General features: G+C 37.2%; 1 protein-coding gene across 1 annotated transcript; it reads right to left on the bottom strand.

Moving 5' to 3' along the window:
- Window positions 1-45: 45 nt before the first annotated feature.
- Window positions 46-16,845, bottom strand: CCDC112 (coiled-coil domain containing 112). Its single transcript, XM_070736329.1, has 10 exons — window positions 16,767-16,845; window positions 13,687-13,802; window positions 10,717-10,838; window positions 8,825-8,914; window positions 7,373-7,448; window positions 5,914-6,295; window positions 3,637-4,050; window positions 2,011-2,106; window positions 470-588; window positions 46-339 (listed from the first exon to the last, which is right to left on the bottom strand). The coding sequence occupies exons 1-10, from the start codon at window positions 16,815-16,817 to the stop codon at window positions 309-311; spliced, it is 1,497 nt and encodes a 498-aa protein (XP_070592430.1). The 5' UTR covers window positions 16,818-16,845; the 3' UTR covers window positions 46-308.
- Window positions 16,846-19,658: the final 2,813 nt, after the last annotated feature.

Here is a 19,658-nt window from a genome sequence, read left to right as displayed (position 1 = left end):
GATACATTATATAATCAATCTACTAAGTAAAGCAAAGAAAAAGTGTTAATTTTCTCTGTTTATTTCTGGGTTGAAAATAACAATGAAAGTATGTAGAAAGCAATACTTTCTGAACTTTACAGAAAGAGGTCACTTGCTAAATCCAGGTTCTAGAGAAAAAAATGCAAACAAACAAAAATGAAACAATATATACTTGATTTTTTTTAACATATGTATATGTACAACATTTCTCATCTATAATACAAACGAATATAACAATACATTGTGTTGTTACATTATCTTCAAATAAATTATTTGCAGATGTCCAGTTATAATCCCTGTCGCCAGGTTGGAACAGCCCTATCAATGTAAAAATAGATTAGTATCTTGCAAATACATTAAACATATAAAAGTATATTAATCATATAAATATTTAAATGTAAAGTAATTTAATTGAAGGTGTACATTAATCATATAAAATATTTCTCACCTATGAGGAATATACAATACTGGCCCTGTACCTACAGGTCCAATCTCTTTTGTTCGTTCTTCCCAAACTTTTGTGGGTCTGAATAACCTGCATGGATCCCGAGTTACATTAATGTGAACCTGTTAATAGTGAAAAATACAGAACAAGTAATTGAAGGTAATTAGAAATATAAATGAATTAAACAATAAAGAGTAAGAAACTTGCATAGCACTGTGTTTTCATTATTGCAGAACCCAAAATATTATTTGTTTGGATTATAGACCAGCAATTTATTATGCGTCTGATTTTTGTTGGATACTTAAAACAATGATACAAATCGAAAGAGTGATGACTACTAACAGAAAAGAAGTCAAATGGGACCATACAGTTATTACAAAGTGGTACCAAATCGTATGGAACCAAGACCATTAGAAATACAAAAATTAAATTTCAGTGCACCAAGATTATTATTCCAACATTTTAGAATGATCATCCTAGGGATTGTGATTAGATGCTATGTTTCCATTGTTATTACTAATAATTAAAATGTTGAAAACAATTTTGCACAAAGTAGTTTTACTGAATTCAGTGGGGCTTACTAATTAGATAGGAGTCATTAAATTAAACTCTGGGTCAACAATCCTAAAACACTTAGAAGAAACATCAAATAAATCCATTAGGAAGTACTGTTGATTCAACATCTCTACAGTTTCAATTTAAATTTAATTTCTAGAGAAGAGAAGGCAATTAGACAAGATATTTTTTAAATGATATGCAGTTTGCACACCTAATTGAATTACTCTCAACTCAATTTTTTTTCCATTCTCCATAGTTGATGGAGCTAGCATCCAGGAATGGGATGACACTATCCATTCAGCCAATCCAGACTGAGTCTGTCAAATTGTAGATCTCCATCTCTGGCTCTAATTCCCCCTCTTTGATCAATCCTCAGATTGAAAGGGCAGGTGATTTTATGTCTCCCATTCCTGTGAGATACTCTTTACCTTACCTTCAACTGTCATCGAGCTCTACCTAGGTGCTCGTGGTGGTGGCTGCCCACCTTTGATCCATACCTGTGCATTTCCAGTGTTACCTGAATGATATCTTAATTCAGTCATTATCTAGTCACCAGGCGGTACAAGACATTCCGATAATGATTAACACCCTTAGACACCACAAGCTCTGATTTATTTAGAAAAAAGCCACCTTTCCCCAGTTACTCGCCTGACCCATCTAGGAGCTATAGTGGACCCTTTCCCAGGAGCAACAGGACAGTATTTCAGAGTTGTGATATCAGGTCCTGCAACAGAGGAGAGGTTGCTCTCCATGCTCTTAGGTGAAATGATTGCTAGCATCAATATTACCCGCTGGGCACACCTGCACTCCAGAGAATTGTAAAGTTATAATGTTATATCCAGACAATTCAGGATGCTGTATGATGACATTTCAATAAGAAACTAATATCATATGTGATATTTTTTAAATGTCAGAGTTCTTTGAAGTTAGAGGTACACTCCTGAGAAATGTACATGGGACTGAGATATATAACATTAAATTCTTACCTTCTTTTTCAGCTTAGACAATCTTTTTTCTTTTTCAACCTTTTCATCTTCCTTTGCCTGCTTTTCTAGAGACTTCAGCTCAAGTTTTTGCAGATCCTGCATAAAATAAATAAAATATTGCACACTATCACTCTCTCTCTTTCCCTCCTCCCATCCCCCAGGAAATTGAATAAATAAACAAATGAGAAAACTTATTATATAAACAGTTTGTTGTTTTAACAGCTAAAACTGTCAGTCCCAACTGTGGTCACTAAACAGAACTACCTATAACTGCCCTTCATTCTCATAGACACAGGGATACCCGAAGGTTGCAAAAATCTGCTTTGGGAACCTTTCAGCAGGCAGAAAGTTATAAAGATCAAGTATTGGTTAATGGATTGTAAAAAAATTTAATCAGATTTTTTTAAAGTCCATGTGAAACATGAACAATAACTTTATTATAGTCTTTGCTAATGCTAATACTGGGGTGTGATATTAATGAATAGATTGTAGCTGTCTAAATGTACAAGTCAAACATGGTTAATTAATAAGAAATTTGATATGTAGGCAAGCAAGGGGAATTTGATTAAAAATATAAGGGGGTTTAAATATGAAATTCAATCAGGCAGCATTTTTCCCCTCTATTTTTCTCCCCCAAAACTAAAGTGAGTCTTATACCCTTCACGATAAAGTGAAGCAAATAAAGGATCACATTTTTGCCATATAAGGACTTGAGAAACATGTTTCTAATCCCCTTGAAGATAATAAAACAAAGGTAATTGGTAAAAGTAATATATCCTTAGATATAGCTTGTTCCCTGAAGGGAGATCCGCTGCTCTCCTTATGGTATTCTGAACAAGAGTGAAAAAATGTTCTTTCAAAACACCTTTAGAGGTTGGTTGTAAATTGTTCTCAGTTGTGAAATTATTAGTTTTTATTTCTATTGTTATATCATCATGATATTATGGTATATATGCTATTTTGTTATTCTGTAATATTTTGTATTTTACCCAGAGTTCTTCTGGATTGGCAAATACCATTCTTGAATAAATAAACTACAGTTTATTTTGATATTTTCAAAATTAATATAAGCTGCTCAAAAAAAATAAAGGGAACATTCAAATAACACATCCTAGAACTGAATGAATGAAATATTCTCATTGAATATTTCATTTGCACTATTCAATTTGCACAACATGTGAAATTGATTGTCAATTAGTGTTGCTTCCTAAGTGAACAGTTTGATTTCAAAGAAGTTTGATTTACTTGAAGTTATATACTGTTTTTAAGTGTTCCCTTAATTTTTTTGAGCAGTGTAGTTTATTCTTTGATAACAGCATGCAGAAGATCCTTCTTCTGTTTTAAGGAAATACTGGTGAGACAACTGCAAGATGAATTTGTTTTTCATAATTGCTGTCTCATCAGTTCAATTCTTGATTACCCCAACCAAATGCTTAATTAAGACTATATGAACAACTATTTTAGAAATAATTCTTCAGATTTGCCATTTTTAATGGAAACAATTGTATCCAGATGAGGCAAATCAACTTAATTTTAATGTTCATCACCAAGAAGCTCCATACACTCCATACATATGAAAACACAGAGAAATAAATAAATATGGAAGAGATAAAAAAGACTACTCACTCGTTCTTGGAATTTAACAATTTCTTCCGCTGCAGCTTTTTTCTTCTCTTCCCTTTCAGCTTCCTCTCTTTTTTCTTTTTCAAGTCTCAGCAGCTCTTCTTGTTCCTTTCTTTCTCTACTATAATCTTCCAACAGTAACTTCATTTGAAGTTGCCGCTGACGGTCTCTCTGCTTTTTTTTCTCCTTCTCTTCTTCCTCTTTTAACTGAGCTTCCTGTTTTGCTGCAGTTGCAAGTGCTTTTTCTTTCTTCCATGCTTCAAGCTCTGCGAATCGTTTTTTCCTTTCCTCTTCAGTTTTCTGCTTCTGAGCTTCTTCACGCTCACGTTGAATATCAGCGGGCACTTCCTCAGGATTCTCTTTCTGGACTAAGGTTTTACCTTTTTCTTTTTTCTTCATCTTCCATTTTTGAATGGCCTAGAGGATCACAATAAAGTGAATAAAATAATTCATAAATAAATGAATTTATCATGCCATTTCTAATCCTCTGAAGGAAAACGGGACCTAAGATGTACAATCAGAGTTGTTAAAAATCTGTTTGACAACTGTGAGAAACAAATTGGTGTGCTAGGATGGGTTTTGAGATGATCTATCAAGGCTTTTCTGGTCTTATAAGTTATATAAGTTAGTCCAGGGGTGGGTTCTAACTTATCTCACTGCTGGTTCACTTCCTTCACTTCGCCCACCATGCCACTTCGTCGCATGGTTGTGACTCGTGAGCGCACATAGTGCTGATTTTTTTTAAAAAAAAAATTAAAAGTTGGTGACCATATGTACAGTACCAGAAACCCAGCTTCTGCACATGTTCAAAAGAAATAATAATAATAATAAAATTTAAAATAATAATTTTTTTAAAAAAAAATGAAAACAAGACGGCAACCGCATGCACAGTACTGGAAATTCAGCTTCTGCTCATGCTCAGAAGAAAAAATAAATTCAATTAAAAATTTTTTTAAAGATGGTGGCACTCATGGACTGGCACTGATAGAACCAGTTCCGCGATGTTATCAGCAGGTTGCTACCAGTTTGAGTAAACCGGTCCGAACTGAGAAGAACCTACCTCTGTATTAGTCATAAGTTGAGGACTATTTTATTATGATTGGGAAATAACAACTAAAGTACTGTAATACTTTGTTAAGACTATTGAATGCTTTCACATTTAGTTGGAACAGATTTCCATAGCCTTGTTAGATGTTAGTCTTTAATGCAGAATTATACATTCTGATCAAAATTAAATACATGACTGTCACCAAACCGGGAGAATAGAGAAACAATGAACAACTACTTGAATGCTTGTTGGTGGGGGATATTTTAGGCTATAAGAATTTTTTAAAGGTATATAGAATAATAGAGAGACAGAAGGAGAATGAAGGGGCATAATCTAATATAGAACCCAAATATTTTCCCCAACCACAGATAGTCCTTGAGTTACAATCACACTTCAGTCCAAACTTCTTTTTGTCAAGTGAAACAATTGTTAGAATAGAATTCTTTATTGGCCTAGTGTGATTGGACACACAAGGAATTTGTCTTGGTGCATATGCTCTCAGCGTACATAAAAGAAAAAGATACATTTGTCAAAAAAGAGCATTTCACCGAGGCAGCCTTCATTGCCGCCATCTTGGATAGTTAAGTGAGTTTTGCCCTATTTTATGACCATTCTTGCCAAAGTTGTTAAGTGAATAATTGCAGTTGTTAAGTTAGTAACAGGACTGTTAAGTGAATCTGGCTTCCCCACTGACTTTGCTTTTCAGAAGGTCGCAAAAGGTGATCACATAACTCCAGAATACTACAAATATCATAAATATGAACTAGTTGCCAAGCATTCAAATTTTGATCACATGACCATGGGGGTGCTGCAATGGTCATAAATGTGAGAAACAGTCATAAGTTACTTTTTTCAGTGTTGTAACTTTGAATAATCACTGAACGAATTGCTATAAGTTGAGGACTACCTGTACAAATATTCTAGGTTATTGCAACAGTACTTCAACATGTTCTCAGGTTCCAAAGCACTGAACATTATCACCTATATTTACTAAATCTTGTAAACATTCTCCCTAAATCCAATTCCTAGCATAACAATTGGAAGTATGAAATTTATAATTCTACCACATCTAGAGAGTACCAGGTAAGGCAGTATTGATGAAAATGGAAGACATTTACATGCTAATATAAATAAACAACTAGTGGTTAAGAAAAAATAATTGCATAGATCAGTTCCAATATATACTAGCACTATTAAATTTACAGACAAATAAATTGGCAAAATTCTCTCACCTCCTTTTTCTGAGACTGTAAAACTAGAAATTGTTTATGCCATTTCTCATGTGATTGAATGTCTTCTTTTGTTCTATCAGGGAGGTATTCAAGGGTTTCAGTAATGTAGGATGTTTTCCCTTTATGTTTTCTCCAAATTTTTAGGAAGATTTGATGATCACATTCATCCCAACCTCCTTGCCTTCCTCCAGTTTGCTGAAGAAATCTTTCAAGCTCGAGGACCTCTTCAGGAAATTGATTTTGAACTTCCTTATGTACTGGAAATACACATTGCTTGAAAATTTTTGCAGCTGAAGTTCCTACAGCCCACATCTCAATTTTTCTTTCTAAGGCTCTGATCTCATTTGTAGCAGCATTCTCCTCTCTTAGAAGTTCATCATAACTAAAATTTTAAAAATGAAATAAATAATTTAACATTAGAATAAAAAATAATGTGACTAATTCTATGCCTACGTTTCATAAACATGCAGATTGCAAAAAGTTGTATAAACTAAACAAATATACAAAAGCAGTGTGATCTGATATCATTTTGCTGCTCATACACATGGCACTCAGAAAATCTAAATAGGGTTTTTTTTGGGTGTATATATTTAGAACAAATCTTTATATCCTGACACTGCTAGTAAACCTCTGAAATTTTCTTCAGAAAATTTATAAAGATAAAATAAAATAAAATTATAAAGATAGAATAAAATGTAAACATTATTCTTACCAACACCATCTTAGATAGATGAGTCAATTTTATGATGGTTGCTATTTTTGCTTTGATATGGTCGATTAACTAATCAAATAAAACTGAATTGATTGAAATTAATTATCTTAGATAATAATAACACTGCTTTATTCTGCAATCCAGCCATAAGTTTTAATTTTATTATTTAATTTTTGTGCCGAATTTCAATTAAATGGAACACTCATGAATATTTACCATTTGAAATATTTTTTTAAAAACCTCGTGGCTAACAGGGAATTTAATCCTTAACTTTCATAAAGGTGGCAAAAGAAGAGAATATTTCATGTATTTAAAATGCACTTTACTGTTTTATGGGTTATAATATATACAATAATACTAAATATATAAACAAATTTCGCATTTGAGAATAAATTGAATATTTAAAGTGTTTACATCAAATAGGAAGAAAGGTAGACTAAAAATTGTTACAAAATAATGTCTGCAACTTTAGAATTTACTTCCTACATATCACTTGTAGTTTTAACTTCAATGTCTTTCCATAACACTATTAAAGGGCCTTTGGGTTATTTATGCAGAAATGCTAATTTACTGGAAAACTCTTTTTAATAAAATTAGATTTGTAACTTTTTGTATTCTTTTATTTTTATTAACTTTTTAAATATTATATGAATGCTTCATGGTTAACATTTAAAATTATCCTATTAATTAATATGGTAACAAACCCCAATATATACATATTTTAATTTAAAAAAACCACATGAATACATTTGTCGCTGCTCTTCTTTAAAAGAACTTATTGCTGTTTCAGTTTCTTCCATCATTTCTCTAAGCTTGTCAACAACTACAAAAGAGAGAGAAGATAATGTTTGCGAATCAAAACCAAGAAGTTCAAATGTATCACCAAGTATAGAAATGTAGTTTATCTTAAATAATACAATTTAAAAGTAAAATATAATTTAAAAAATAAAATTTGATATATGCAAGTGTGCTTCAGTTCCCAAATGTGTCGAGAACAGAAACATAATCAAAAAACAAATTAACAAAATCACGTTACAATTAAATGATCGTGATCTAAAATAATAAGATTTTAAAAATTGATAAAATTATTTTATCTTCAACAGGGAGACAGAAAAGAGAACTTTAGCAGCAGAGGCATCCCATAAAATCTTCCTTTGCTAGAATTCTCCCTTTTATACAACAATTCAAGCTGAAGGAAGTCCTTTAACTGTGATCAAATCAAAGTGACTAAATACAAAATGGAAGTTTTGTATCTAGACACCTTGATTTGATCAGAGGTAAAGCAATGATTGCAGCTATTCTAATATTAATACTCACTGCAGAAATATCTAACATAACAACAATATCCTTTAGAATATTTTTATAAGATGTTCTTCACATTTTATAAGTTTAAGAAAGAAAGTTTGATTAAGGTGCTAGCTTAGAAACCAGGAAACTAAGTTCTAAGTATTCCTTGGACATGAAAACTGGCTGAGTGACTTTGGGGTAGTTCCCTCTCTCAGCCCAATTCACCCCCTTTTGGTTGTTGTGGAGAAAATAGGAGGCAAGAGTTATGTAAACTGCCTTGAGTCAAAATAGTTAAGCATATGAAGCCAATATCAATTTTAAAAACTGGCACATATGATTTTATTGTTGTGTTTACAAAAAGTGAATACAAATGTGAAATCCAATCTGAACATCTGGCTGACTATGTGATGAACCATAATAATGAAAATTGAAAATTGAAAGATTATGGCATAAACTAGCCGTAATGGTCCCAGTAGTTATTGGCACGCAGGGTTGCCACATCAAAAAATCTTGGGCAGAATTTATAAATCTGCACATTGGCAAAATTTCCATTAATAAATTGCAAAAGATCACACTGCTTGGATACACACTCTTACTACACTGATACCTTACAACCTAAGTGCTTGGGAAGCACTCAATGTGTATGAAGACCGAAAAAGCGGCAGCTGTGACATTTTTGTGAACAGATAATAATTTCAACAAGTTCCTTAGCAAGTGAACAGAAAACTATACAGTCGAAAGTTACCTTGCAACTTTGCTCAATTTAGCCAAAATGTGAAATAAAAAAACGTTTAAAATTTATAATTAGGCAATTGCAAAGTACTATTGCTAAAATACAGAATTTGTAACACAATTATTCAAATTACTTTTAGTGATTTTGCTTGTATAACTAAAAAATTATTAGCTGCTTACATTCTGGAGTTGGTTTCACATCTTTTAGTTGTCGCTGAAGTCCCTTAACAGCACTATGAATTCTAGTCAGTTTCTGCTGTATTTTTGCTTCTATGAAAAAAAGCACCACATAGCATCATAATTAGTATTTTTCCACTGGAAAATTATGTTGCTTTAATATCTTACCCTGTTATACTTTTAAATTTCTTCACGTTCAAATATCATAAAAATGAACAAATGCCTAAAACGCTATTCTCTACAATTCTTAAAACATTAAGAAATCAAACAAGAAATTTTGAGATATTAAGAATTGTATAAACAATTTTTGAAAGTCAGGACAGAAATGCATTATTTTACATACAGTCAGACAACTTTACTCAAATGTCACTCCAACAGTCCCCCCACTGGCTGTCTCTTTCTACATGAAGGTCCTTGTCCTTGATCTGGCAATGAATGAAAAAAGTAAGGTATCTTCCAAAAGTGCTATTTTCTCTGCACATTGAATGGATAATTTGGCCATGGAAAAGTAAAACTCTTATTCAACTATTAGATAATTACTTTGAGGTAGTTTGGCTCTGTTTGCTAAGACACAACTTCCCACCCACCCACCCACCCCTAAAAGAGAGTGTAAATGTTGGTTCATCTTATACACCAAATACAGCCATTTTTGGCCTCTTGAAGCCCTGCCCCGTGTCCCATTTTTGTGCAAATGGACCTGTTTTTCACAAAAACAAAGTGCACAGAGAGTTTGGGAGAGAAAACCCCAAAACTCTGGGAAGGCAAAAACGCCATTTCTGCAAAAAAAATGGATGAAAAATGAGCAGTTTTGCTTTCCCCTAGCCCCTAAGGATCACTCTGCAGGCCTCCCAAGCCCTATGCATACCCAATTTTTTTGCAAAAATGAGTGAAAAATGGGGGCGTTTTTGTAAAAACGGAGTGCACAAAGAGTTTGGGAGACCTGCACAGTGATTCTGGGGTCTGGGGAAAGAAAAAAAAAGCATTTTTGCCTTTCCCCAGCAGCATTCTTTAAACCTCCCAAACCCTCTGCACACCCCGTTTTTCACAAAAATTGGTGAAAATAGGCCATTTTTGCAAAAAACAGGGCGCACAGAGGGTTTGGGAGGCCTGCAGAGTGCTCCTGGGGGCCGAGAACAAAAACTTTTTTTTTCTTTCTTACCTCTTTGAATCTCAGTGTGTCTTGTTAGTACTATGTACAAGAAGGTTGGGTTTGCAATATATAAACAAGCTAACAATGAGTGTTAGCACTACAGCTTTAAGAGGTATTGTTGCAAAATGCTATAAGAGGGAGTTAAAAAGCGTGATTCTCTCTTCTCTTCTCTGCTCTCTCTGTTCTTTCTGCTGATTCACAGTGACTGATGTAGTAATCTTCGTGTTAGTTTGGTGGATTTGTAAGCTGTAATGTATGTCTTATATCTAAGACAAAAACAGGCTTGTAATATTTTTATTGTATTGAGATAATGACTGCTTAAACTGCCTGTACTATTTCTAAAGTAAACACTATTTTATACACTTTAATGTATCTATCTTTTATGATGAATAATTACTCATATCTCCTGGATATCTGCTGGAATCCCATGTTTTCCTCTGTGCATGTCCTTGATAACTCAAGGCTTCTACACATGTCTTATACACTAGTGTGTCTTAGAGTCTGAAAAATACGGTAACTCACAACAGGAAATCCATTGTTTCAATCAATGAAGGTTTCCTAATCTGAAATGAGATACTGTACTATTCTGAAGGTCCACTAATCATCATACAAATTACAGAGAAGCACATTAGGAAAGCCTCAAAGGTGATCTCTTGTTTACATAATATGATTAATCAAGAAGATATTTTCAGTATTTTTAAAAATAGTTAATGAATAAATACAAATATATATAATAACATTTTACTTTCTGTTTTCCGGTTTTTAGTCAATTTGTGTCCAAATTCTTCCAGTATGCAATATTCCATCCGAAAATCACTCTTCTTATTGAAAAGAAAAACATTCTTATCCTTTTCAAGGTTCACAAGTCTAGGAAAAGGGAGAAGATTTATTGAAGTATATATATGACAAGGGACAGAATACATGCTACCGTGTTTCCCCGATAGTAAGACCCCCCCGATTGTAAGACATATGGGGGGTTTCAGGGGGGTTGGCTAATATAAGCCATACCCCGAAAGTAAGACATATGTCTTACTTTCGGGGAAACACGGGGGTATTGCGGGGGGGGGGGGAGGCCGGATGACCAGCGCCGTCCTTCGCCACCGCCTCTTCCCCGGCTTGGCAAAGCGAAGGACGGCACTGGTCCCCGCTAAGCCTTCTGCGCCTGACTCGGCGAGGCGAGAGGGAAGAAGGAGAAAGGTTTTGATGCCGAATGCTAATTCAGCAGTGGATTCGTCTGCTCAGCTATACAGGTTGGGTCTGTACAACCCAGTATTTCAAAAGAAAAAGGAAAAAAAAGAAGAGTGTTTTTAGGCTCCTATCTCCCAATCCAAATTGCTTTTGAGCAGACCGGATTCGCGAGTGCCGGTGCATCCGCTCAGGTGGGGAAAAAATAAATAAATGTTAAGGCGCGGAAGGTAATCCGATCGGTTTGAGAGCCGCCTTCTCCTTCGCGCGCCCTGAATTCGCTTCGCCTCGCCTCGCCTCCCTCAGCCACCTGCGCTCTGCATATGCCTCCGAGATGCAGACCCCCTTCGGGCACGCCGGGTTTCCCAGAGGCTGACAGCCCAGCCTCTCGTTAACCCGGCTGCCGACGGGAGGGCAGCCAGTTGCGAGCACAGTGGAGGGAGGCGGAGGGAGGGGAGAGGGAGCCCGCCTCCTCCTTCCCCGAAGTTGGACGGCGGTAGAGGTTCTGCAGGCGGCAGCGACGGGATCATTTCGGGACTGGGCGGGCTGCTCTGTTGCTTATTTCCCAGCCGCTCCTGGAAGGGCCCGGGCAATGCCCCCAGCCGCAGGCGCAGAAGGCTTAGCGGGGACCAGCACCGTCCTTCGCTTTGCCAAGCCGGGGAAGAGGCGGTGGCAGCGAGGCGAAGGACGGCGCTCCCCTCCGCTCGGCTCGCTTCGGACCAGCGCCGTCCTTCGCCTTGCCGCGGCGCCACCGCCTCTTCCCCGGCTTGGCAAAGCGAAGGACGGCGCTGGTCCCCGCTAAGCCTTCTACGCCTGACTCGGCGAGGCGAGAGGGAAGAAGGAGAAGCGCAAGTGGATGCGGAGCGCCCGGGAGGCATTTATCCGCCCGGGAGGCATTTATCCGTCCTCCGCTTTGACGGCGTGGGTCGGCCCGCTCGGCTCGCTTCGGACCAGCGCCGTCAAAGCGAAGGACGGATAAATGCCTCCCGGGCGGATAAATGCCTCCCGGGCGCTCCGCATCCACTTGCACTTCTCCTTCTTCCCTCTCGCCTCGCCGAGTCAGGCGCAGAAGGCTTAGCGGGGCTCCCCGGGCAAAGGCCGGGGCGCGGCGGCGGGCAAGGCGCGTAAAAAAACCCCGGGCAAGAAGAGCCCTCCGGGAACGGCTACCTTCACCCTGTCAATTTGGTGAGTGGAGGCGGGAAACGGCGGGGGGGGTCTGAAAGGACACGCGCGCCGCGACATTCGCACCTGGCTCCGTGCCTTCCCGGCGCTCGTAGTTCCCTTCACTTCCTTTGCCTCGCGTCCCCCCCGCCCCCCCAATCGTCCAGCCCGTAAAGCGGTACGGGGCTGGGGGTGGGTGGACGCCCAGGACAATATAAGCCCGAAGACGAGCCGGCCCCGGTGCCCAGGACAATATAAGACATACCCCCAAAGTAAGACACAGTGGGGCTTTTGGGGGTAAAAAGATAGTAAGACACTGCCTTACTATTGGGGAAACACGGTACTAGTAGATTGGTTTGATGCCAATCCAATTTGTGTATTAACATATACTGATAAGTAAATTTTAAAATAGTCTGCAACCACATAATTTTTATATGCTATAAAGCACCTCTTCGCTTACAGGCAAATTAGATGTGAAACAGGATTGGCCTCATAAAAACAGTAGTTGAAAGAAAACCTTTCATTCCCAACGTATAGCACATAAAGAAGGTGCCTGTGACATCCAAGCATCATAAACCCAATAAGGCACAGAATAATCCTAATAAAAATATTTGAGAATGTAATTTCAAAATAATTAAAATGTAAATTAAAACAGCCATGTATACAAACAATAGCCATATGGATATAATTTCCCAGAAAGGAGAGAATTATTCAAAATTAAATTTAAAATGTAAAATATTGTTCATAAGTAAAATGAATTATTAATGCATTGATTTATTCATTGAATTTCTCCCTGTCACAATCAAAGACAGTTTACATTTTTGAAAATAATAAAATATCCAAGGCTTCATATATCAAACCAAAAATAAAACATAATAAATTCAATCAACTCATGCGTCTCCCCAGAACATACAGATGAAGACTTCCATACCCCAACAATTCGTTGGTATGCGATGGGTGGCCAAATACATTATTTAAAGAAATAAGTTATTTGGCAACCTTACTGGAGAATAGCATATAAACTGATCATATTTCCAAGGGAAGACTATTCCGGTCCATAGGTACATCATTGGAAAACAATCTCCGCATGTCTATACTCTACTCTCTTTGCAGATACAGTATATAGACCCACTACTAGATACCATTTGAACCACAAGGAAAACAAATTATAAAAATGAATACTGTATTTGTGAAACTATTCAAGCTACATTAAAGGTTGCTATAGCTACTTACATTGAATAAAAATATCAACAAATTTCAAAAATTTTCTCCTTCTTACAAAGTGTGAACATTTAAAAAATATTTTACTTTTACTTTATTTCTATGTCTTGTTTTAGAAAAGTTATACCATTACAGAATTTAAACTTACTGATTTTTTAGTGTACTGCCTGTTCTTATAAACTCAATTTTCTTAATTTGATCAGTTTTGGTCTTCCAGCTCTGAAAATGTTGAAGAGCATCTGGAGCACTAAAACAGCTGCCATTCTAGGCAAAACACAATTTAAAAAAGCATTTTAATCAAATACAGCAGTACATTTTCATTAAAGATGTTTAAAACATAAAGACGGGAAAACTTAATTTAGACCTAAAACTACCGGTACTTCAAACCTCATCTTAAAGTTATTCATTTTAATAACATGGTAAAATGGTAAATGCAATTTTGAAGGGACCCTCCAAAGTTAAATTATTTTTATATTTTACTACCTTAACTAGTTTCAAAATTCTATGGCAAAGGATATTGAATACTTGAATTTGACAATAAAGCAGCAGAAAATTGAGAAAACTGTTTTCCCCCAGAAATAGGGAGGGCATTCAATCCAGGTACACAACAGGAAGCTCGTAATAATATTTTATCTGCAATTAAACAGTACAAAGAGTTCCATGATTTATCTAAAAGACAGATACATCATACATCCAATTATTCTTCCCATGTGTCTGGGCTTCCTTGGATATGCATTTTGCCTAGTTGAAGAGTAGTATTTCCCAAAATGTCTGGAATTGGAGCAGCAGCAAATGACAGAGGGCCCTGGCAGTTGAGAGCAAGAGGCAAATGCAGTCTTCAGAAGAAAATCTGACAGAGCACCCTAGCTTTACTGTCTGGGAGGGGTGGGGGGAAGTAACTTCTGCCACCTGATTGTTGGGAGGTGGGGAGGAAAAGAGAAAAAAGCCTCTGTCACTAACATAAAAGTGAAATATAGTCAAACACAAGATAGCAAAAGAATTTGATAATACTGGACAGTCGTTTGGCGGGCCCCAGGGGAAGAGCCTTCTCTGTGGCAGCCCCGGCCCTTTGGAACCAACTCCCCCCAGAGATTAGAATAGCCCCCACCCTCCTTGCCTTTCGTAAGCTCCTCAAAACCCACCTCTGCATGGGGGAACTGAGATATTCTCTCCCCCTAGGCTTCTACAATTTATGCATGGTATGTTTGTATGTATGATTGGTTTTATAACAAGGGTTTTTAGCTGTTTTAGTATTGGATTTATACATGCTGTTTTTACCACTGTTGTTAGCTGCCCCGAGTCCACGGAGAGGGGTGCCATACAAATCCAATCAATCAATCAATAAATAAATAAATAAAAGATCTTTACATTTAATATTTAGAGGCAAAACTTTCAGCTTCAGAGATCACTGGATGAAGGTATAGCAACTTTTCATAAACAAAGGAATTTGTTATGTAACTATTAAAAACTGAAGTAGTCAACTATGTAAGTAGTCAACTATGTGGTTGAAGCTTCAACCACAACAACACTCGAGCACACAACAAATACAAACTTAAAGTAAATCGCTCTAAACTCCACTGCAGAAAATACGACTTTAGTAACTGAGTAGTTGATGCATGGAACTCACTACCAGACTTTGTAGTATCATCACCTAATCCCCAAAACTTTACCCTTAGACTATCCACCGTTGACCTCTTCCGATTCCTAAGAGGTCAGTAAAGAGCGTGCATAAGTGCACCAGAGTGCCTTCCGTCCCCTGTCCTAATATTTCTCTTTTACTAGTATCATATATATAAATATTATTATATCTTTGTATACCACCAATACCTACTTGACAAAACAAATAAATAAATAAAATAAATAAGACACAAGAACAGTTTTTTTCCGAACACCATCACTCTACTAAACAAATAATTCCCTCAACACTGTCAGACTTTCTACTAAATCTGCACTTCTATTCTACTAGTTTTTCTCATCATTCCTTTCACCCATTTCCTCCCATGTTGACTGTATGACTGTAACTTGCTGTTTATATCCTAAGATTTTTATTAATATTGCTTCTTCATTGCTTATTTGATCGCTATGACAATCATTAAGTGTACCACATGATTCTTGACAAATGTATATTTCATTTTATGTACGCTGAGAGCATATGCACCAAGACAAATTCCTTGTGTGTCCAATCACACTTGGCCAATAAAAATTCTATTCTATTCTATTCCTTCCAACTCTTGTTATTTCTACTGTATTACTAAATCACAGTTTTTCATCACTGTAGAGATCTGTATACTGCTAAAAAAATAATAATAAAGAGAACACTCAAATAACACATCCTAGATCTGAATGAATATTCTCATTAAATACTTGGTTCTGCACAGAGTTGAATGTGCACCACAGCATGTGAAATTGATTGTCAATCAGGGCTGCTTCCTAAGTGGACAGTTTGATTTCACAGCTGTTTGATTTACTTGGAGTTATATTGTGTTGTTTAAGTGTTCCCTTTATTTTCTTTTGAACAGTGTATAAAGATTTTTGGTTCTGCAAGCTCCAATGCAAGTGGCTTCATCCGTTCCTTTTTCCTCCTATACTGGACTTCCAACTACTGATCCGATTCAGTTGGGAATAGGATCTCCTCTGCTCCCTTTCAAAGAACCAGGTTTCTTTGTCCATGCCATGCCAGGGGGGGAAAAACAGCCATAGTCTCTATGACACGGACATTTTTGCTAACGTGCCTAACTTCCCAAGTAAATCAAACTATATACACTTCTCAAAAAAATAAAGGGAACACTTAAAAAACAGAATATAACCAAGGTAAATCAAACTTCTGTGAAATCAAATTGTTCACTTAGGAAGCAACACTGACTGACAGTCGACTTCACATGCTGTTGTGCAAACGGAATAGTCGTGCAAATGAAATATTCAATTTGAATATTTCATTCATTCAGATCTAGGATGTGTTTAGTGTTCCCTTTATTTATTTATTTTTGAGCAGTATAGATTTTCTACCATGGCTTTTCTCCTACTTGGAGCCTTCCAAAGACGGCAAAAAGTTAACTGCCAGCATTCCGGGAATTGTAGCTCAGCTAACGGCCAGGTAGCATAACTTACTTGGGAGGCGAGGTCGGGTGGGGAGTTTGAACTCAGCATGATATATCCAGTCAAGTAGCGATCCCACCCCCACCCCGCCCCCGTTGTTTTTTGTAACAAAGCAGTGGGGGGCGAAATTACCTGTTGGCACCTGGCCCATCCCTCAAGCGCTGGCGTTGCTAGGGCGGCCATGTTTCAAGCCGAGAAATGAGGCGCCGCCTCGGAGGGAGGTCCTTTCATTTCTAGGGTTGACGTCATGCTGGTAACGCCTAAGAGCGGGGCGAGCGGGCGGCGGTTCGAGGAGTAGCCGGTTTTATTTTTCTTGTACGTTTTTTATAGGAGCTATTGCTGGGAGTTAGTAGAGGAATCCAGATAATTAATCTAGCTGTAAAATTAGCAACGTTCTAAGTTTCTTATAGTTCATTAAAAAAAAGAAGGTTTGTCCTGCTCCGTTTGTATTCTGTGTGGATGGGGTCGGGCTGGGGAGTATGTTTTTAGGGTTCGTTTTGCGTCAGATCAAACTTCATTAACCCCATTTATAAAAACTTGTCAAAACCCACCTCCCTAAAATGATAGCAAATTGAAGGCAATAAAAACAATTAAATATATTTAAATTTAAATATAAATTTAAAATAAATAATAATAAATAAATAATAATAATAAATTAAATTAAATAAGATTATTGTAACAAACACAGGTGAATCAAAAATGCCAAATCTGAACTGTGGAGTTCTTGGTGTTCTCTGAACTTGTTTAGAGATGGTCCATTGATTTTGAAGATGATGTAGTTTCAAAGACAGACAATTAGTAATTAATATTTTTTTAAATAAACTAGCTGCAGAACTACAAGCAGAACACTACAAAATGCTCCAGAGATACAAACAGTAATTTTACTGTTAAATTTAGTTTTTTAAATTACGTTGGATAAGTCCTGATTTCTTTCTTTTTTATTTTGCAAAGCTTCAATTATGTTAGTGATTTTACAATCTGGCCAATCAGGCGTTTACAGTGGGGGTGTCCCTCTGACCTTCCTGCCAATCAGCTTAAAGCTCTACTGGGAGAATTGGCCCTAGAGTTATGGTTGGGGGTCACCACAATATGAGGAACTCTATTAAGGGGTCGCTGCATTAGAAAGATTGAGAACCACTGCTCTAAAGGCAGTGGAGCCCGGAGGGGGTGAAAATGCCCTCCCCCATTCCTCTGGAGGCTTGCTGTAAGCTAAAAACACCTTCCCATAGCCTCCCTGTGAGCCAAAAATCAACTGGTCGGCATGCACATATACTTTGGAGCTGAGCTAGGGCAATGGCTTGTCTGCCAGCAGATATGGTTCCGCGTGCCACCTGTGGCACCAATGCCATAGATTCGCTATCACTGGTCTAGCCAATCAGCAATTTTCCCTCCAGAGTAGAGGACCTGACTGAAGCCTATGTGCTTCAGTCTGAGAATGTAACAGCATGCATCCTGTGAATGGGGCTTCGCTTGTTTGCACAGACCAGTTTGTGACATGTCACAGATTGGGACCAGTCTACAAATTGGGGAGTGGGGACCCCTGTCTCGGGGCATCATGTCAGACACACCAGACCAAATCTAACTAACACTTTCTATAAACATTTGGAAAGCTAAACTCACATACATAATTATGTAAAGTTGCTAAAATTATCCTACATCTCTGTAATTATACTAGTTTAGTATCTGTCCACACCAGCATGGGCCAGGAAAAAGGCATATATACTTGCTTGAATACTATATACTGTATGTTTCTAAAACCAGTGTAATTACACATATGCAATATAATTTTAGCAATGTTACCATTCACCAGCTGGGTGACTTTGAGCCAGGCACTTTCTCTCTCTCAGTCCAATGTACCTCGCAGTGTTATGGGAAAAACAGGAGGGGGTATTGTACATGTTTTCTGCCTTTACTTGCAAGGTAATAAAGGCAGGATAAAAATATACGTAATAGATAAGTTCCTACATAATTGTGATCTTTAAATATTTGATTTTGGACAAGCCCCCCCAAAAAGAGTCATGGGTTTGCTGTAATAATTTGGATTTAGTCCTATCCGTGTCACAAGATAAAAGGAAAGTCCCTGAAGATCTATATGTAAATGTCCCATTGTCAGATTGCCCAAATGTGGCAGTAGCAGGTGCTCCTCTGTCATTTTTAACTGTGATTTAGGAATAGACCTTGTTTATATCATATTCAATTCACATAGCTTTCCTTAAAATCCAAGAGAGAAAATAACTTTCCTTTGATTTGAAGGAAACACACATAATATGCTTGATGCATCTATATGGAAACATAGAAACATAGAAGACTGACGGCAGAAAAAGACCTCATGATCCATCTAGTCTGCCCTTATACTATTTCCTATATTTTTATCTTAGGATGGATATATGTTTATCCCAGGCATGTTTAAATTCAGTTTCTGTGGATTTACCAACCACGTCTGCTGGAAGTTTGTTCCAAGGATCTACTGCTCTTTCAGTAAAATAATATTTTCTCATGTTGCTTTTGATCTTTCCCCCAACTAACTTCAGATTGTGTCCCCTTGTTCTTGTGTTCACTTTCCTATTAAAAACACTTCCCTCCTGGACCTTATTTAACCCTTTGACATATTTAAATGTTTCTATCATGTCCCCCCTTTTCCTTCTGTCCTCCAGACTATACAGATTGAGTACATTAAGTCTTTCCTGATACGTTTTATGCTTAAGACCTTCCACCATTCTTGTAGCCCGTCTTTGGACCCGTTCAATTTTGTCAATATCTTTTTGTAGGTGAGATCTCCAGAACTGAACACAGTATTCCAAATGTGGTCTCACCAGCGCTCTATATAGCAGGATCACAATCTCCCTCTTCCTGCTTGTTATACCTCTAGCTATGCAGCCAAGCATCCTACTTGCTTTCCCTACTGCCTGACTGCACTGTTCACCCATTTTGAGACTGTCAGAAATCACTAGTTTTTGCTAACACAGAACTGCCAATACAATACTCAGTAGAACTTCAAACCCACATTCTTAGATTAAAATTCCT

Source organism: Erythrolamprus reginae, chromosome 2 (genome assembly GCF_031021105.1).
Source record: "Erythrolamprus reginae isolate rEryReg1 chromosome 2, rEryReg1.hap1, whole genome shotgun sequence".
Taxonomy (NCBI): Eukaryota; Metazoa; Chordata; class Lepidosauria; order Squamata; family Dipsadidae; genus Erythrolamprus; species Erythrolamprus reginae.
Note: the sequence above shows the minus strand (reverse complement) of the source record. Positions and strands in the feature narration are given on the sequence as shown.